At 30.5% G+C, this 4,807-nt stretch overlaps 1 protein-coding gene across 1 annotated transcript; it reads left to right on the top strand.

The window, feature by feature from the left end:
• Window positions 1-1,286: 1,286 nt before the first annotated feature.
• On the top strand, window positions 1,287-1,568 carry BDBG_17809 (uncharacterized protein; the record flags this gene model as incomplete). The annotated part of the gene is made up of 2 exons (XM_031725453.1): window positions 1,287-1,316; window positions 1,392-1,568. 2 exons carry the CDS (start codon window positions 1,287-1,289, stop codon window positions 1,566-1,568), a joined length of 207 nt encoding a protein of 68 aa, XP_031580907.1.
• Window positions 1,569-4,807: the final 3,239 nt, after the last annotated feature.

Raw genomic sequence — 4,807 nt, 5'->3', positions numbered from 1 at the left:
GATACTATTATAAGTAATGATATTTCTGCTTTATCAGCTAGTAAAAAGTAATCAGAGAAGTTATAAGAATGCTTATAAAAAGCTCAGCAGTGATCAGACATTGTTTATAAAGATATTGAAATTAAAAAAAATTTTATTCTTAAGAAGTGTGGCGGGCTGCGCCCGATCAATCATATAGACTATTCCGTTACACTCCACAGATTCCAACCGCTCCATTCTTGAACGCGTACACTCCGATTCTCGGCCATTCTCGATCACTGATCCTCGGCCACCACGAACGTGTATAGATTCTTCCGCCCCGAAGCTCCACTCCATACACTACCACATATGTGTATAAATATCCACTTCAATCACTGATTCTCACACTTTCTCTTTCTTTTTCTTCTCTAATATTTTTCTCTTTATTATATAAGATCTATTAATATAATACTGATCTATTCAGCATAGACCTCTTACACTAGAAAAATGTTCATTATCTTCTTATTAGAAAATGATTATTCACATATCATCTTCTCATTAGAAATGATTATTCATTGAGAGATATTCAAACATATAACAACACATAAGAAATAGAGAAACAGTCAAACAGTTAAGTGAACACTGAGTTCTCAGATAAAAGCTTGCTCATCAGTCACTCTGACTCTGTAATAAGATCTTACAAGAGAATGTCAGTGAAAGACCTGAGAGTTCTGACACTCAGATATATAAGATATTCATACAATTACACTTCTTCAAGATTTCACAGATATCATACATTCAATGAATGATATGTCTAACAACAATATGAGAGAATTCTTGAGTATGAGTATAGAAGTGATATCACAGTGACTTCAAGCAATGTTGAAATTATAACAGCAATAGATAGCAGACATGCACATGACTCAACAACTTCAATATGAAGAGATTCAATGATTAACTCATGCAATTTCAACATCTATAGAATTGAATATAAAAGTGCTGAAAGAATGCTTAGATACTCTCACATATTTTAATGCTTCTGATCTCACTCTCTACTCATCATGAAGAATGAAAATCCTCATGAAACTGAGTATAGATCAAGATATCATCAGTTTATTAATCAATTAAGATTGATATATCAATGAATGATTGAAGAATCATGTGAAACAGAAATTTCACTCATGAATGAAAGCATGTGAATCAGTATTGCAAACACCTGATAATATTATTAAATATCTTGATATTCTGTTCTAATCACTGCCATGCAACAGAAAGCATTAGATTGATTATAGAGTATCTAACAGAGAAACATTTCTGTTACAACATTCATGTCTGACTTTAATATCAAGATCTTAGAAGTGAATAATTAATCTTAAGAGAATTAAATGAAGATTAGCATGCTCAAGAAGACATTAACTTTTGAACTCTTACAGACTCTTATAAGTGTAAATGAAGACTCAACTTATGAAGATTTCTGCACACAGCTTCAGACATTGAAGAATCATCTTATCAAGCTGAAGAGTATACAGAACAGTGATAGAAGATGTTACATCTCAGTCACTTATACATCTGTACTGAAGAATAACAATGATGCAGATGTTATAAATTAAGTAGACTTGAATATTTATATATAAGCAAGAGTCTCTGTCATTTGGACAGGCTTCTGAGTTTCTGAGATCACTTCTGAAGAAGTCACTAATCAATGTCAATGAGAAGTATGCATTAACTGTAACTGATCAGAGTATATTGCTTTCAACTGCTGATCAGTCTATATACCTTCTCATTTGAAGAATAAATCAGCATCTGTCCGTGCCAATCACATTACATTAGAGAAAGATTCAGAAGATAACTATGAGAATGTCTCAGTGAAACAGGGAAAAGATTAGCTTCTGTTCAAATTCATAAACAGAAGCTTGAAGAGATCAGATAATAGTGATTTGAAGAGAAAATAATAATGAATATGATTCTTATATCTACTGTAATTAATAACATGTATAATATGAAAGTCATGATAGACAGTGATCTATACTACTATGCAATGATAAAATCTTCAGTCATAAGATATTATAATCTTCAGTGTATTCTCTTATCAAAATCTCAACTTCTCACAGAATTTAATGATCTAAAAGATATTTATATTCATTACATGATGAAACTAAACATAGATGTGAGAGAATATCAACATGAAGATGTCTATGCATATGAGGTTAATAATCTCAATTATAATCTTATGTTAGAACTTACCTGGCTATCTGAATAAGGCATCTTATTAAATGCTTGAAACAGAAGCTTGATATTCTCTAACAATAATAGAATTGATGAAGATGATATTCACAAGACTATTAATCTTACACAGATCTCTGCCAACACTTATGAAATACTGTGAAAAAGAAGTCATTATCAAAATCACTGACAGAGTCACTGATAAGATCATTAATAGCAGAATTATATATTAATCTATTTCATCAGTCTGATCAATATTAAAAAGGCTCTAGCAAAGTTATTCTGTATTACAATAACAGATTCTCATACAAAACTCTCTTAATAATATCATGAATATCTAGATATCTTCTGACAAGATAATAATGCTACAGATCTACCTCTCTTACAAGGTTCAGAAGTGAATTACAGTATTAAGTTAAAAAAGAAGAACAGTAAGAACTCTGAATCATCATGAAATTCTCTTTATAACATGTTCTGAGATGAAGTTCTTCTTCTTTGAAAGACACTCAATGATCTGTTGAATAAAGAATTCATATATATTAGTAACTCTTTCACTGCAGCCTCTATTCTCTTTGTAAAGAAATCAGATAAAGGACTTCAATTCTGTGTGAATTATTGAGAATTGAATAGATTAATAAAGAAGAACTGTTATTCTTTATCTCTTATTAATGAAACTCTAGCTTGTATTGAATAAGCTCAATAGTTTATAAAGTTAAATATCATCACTGCATTTCATAAGATTCATATCACTGAAGAAGATGAGTGACTTACAGTGTTCTAAACATAATATGATCTCTTTGAATGAGTAGTTACACTCTTTAGACTGATCAATGCCCTCAGTACATTTCAGAAGTATATTAACTAGACACTCTGAGACTTTCTTGATAAATTTCTATTTACTTATCTAGATGATATTCTCATCTTCACTGATGAATTCAGAAAGAAATATTAACAGCATGTATGAAAAGTATTACAATAACTATGAGAAGCAGAACTATTAATTGATATTAATAAGTGTGATTTTGAAGTCAAGAGTATCAAATATCTGGGTTTTATTATAGAAGCTGATAAGAGGATTTGAATAAATTCTGAGAAAGTCTCTATCATTCTTGAATGAAAAGCTCTGTATACTGTGAAAGATGTATGAAGCTTCATTGAATTTGCTAACTTCTATCAGTGATTTATATGAAACTTCTCAGATATTATGAGATCACTTACAGAACTCATCAAGAAGAACTCAGTATTTCAGTGATCAGTGAACACTGAAGCTGCATTCACACAGATAAAGAAGATATTGATCAATATATCTCTGCTAATAACATTTGACTCTGATTATGAAACAGTTATTGAAGCTGATTTCTCTGACTATGTAATAGAAGAAGTAATATTACAATATAATAATAAAGATATTCTACAATCATGTGTCTTTATATCTAAGAAACTGAGTCTTATCAAATGCAATTATGAGATCTATAATAAGAAACTTCTTGTGATTGTATATAGTCTAGAAGAATAAGACTCTGAACTCTGAAGTGTCTCTGAATTTGAGATAATCACAGATTATAAGAATCTGAAGTACTTGATAATCACCTGTAAACTCACTGAATGATAGATGTAATAATCTGAATTTCTAAGCTGCTTTCATTTTACAATACACTACTGTCTCAGCAGTCAGAACTCAATGACAGATGCTCTCTCATGACAAGAACAAGATATACTGTCTGATATAACAGACACACACTGAATGAACTCAGAACATCAGCTCTTAGATCTGAAGATATTGATTGATCAAGATAGAACAACTCATGACACTATACACACTTCTTCAATTAGAACACTCTCTCTCTGAACTGTCACTGATACTGATATCTTGACTTCTTCTGAATCTACACTGAGTGAATTATAACATATAACAGCTCAAACAGATGAACTTCTTCAAGTGCTCACTGAAGCAGTATATTAAGAAGCACTCTGATTTCTCTCAGAACTATGTATAAGAATCAATATCTTAGAATAATCAATTAATAATAATAACACTCTGCAGTTCTGTGAACAATGTTGAGTCCTCTACTCTGAACTCTTATATACTTAGATAATGCAAGAGATGCATGATTTATATATAACTAATCACTCAGATTATAAAGAATTATATTGAATGATCTCTTAAGAGTTCTACTAGTCTGAGATATTAAACAGTATCAGATATTTCATTTAAAACTGTAACTGTTATTCTTTCATCATCTTATGAAAGAACTGTAGAAAAGATCTACTGAAATCACTCAATATCTCTGATAGAATCTGATAAGATGTGATAATTAACTTTACTATTGATCTCTCTGAGAGTAAGAGTTATAGAAATGTTCTGATCATCATGAACTGATTGAGTAAAGATATAATATTGATATCTTGTAATAAGATGAATACTGAATAAGTTGCTGAAGCTTTTCTACAGAGCTCATTCTATCAGATGTATGAATTACTAAGATTCATAGTATCAGATTAGAGCTGTTAATTTATAAGTACTCTCTGAATAAGAATCTGTCAAGTTCTTAAGATTATATACTGTCTGTCAACTGTCTATCACTCTGAGACTGATGATACATCAGAACAGATAATTCAGACTGTA

The sequence above is a fragment of the Blastomyces gilchristii genome (genome assembly GCF_000003855.2).
Source record: "Blastomyces gilchristii SLH14081 genomic scaffold supercont1.25, whole genome shotgun sequence".
In the NCBI taxonomy this organism is placed as follows: domain Eukaryota; kingdom Fungi; phylum Ascomycota; class Eurotiomycetes; order Onygenales; family Ajellomycetaceae; genus Blastomyces; species Blastomyces gilchristii.
This window is presented reverse-complemented; position numbering and strand designations above follow the sequence as displayed.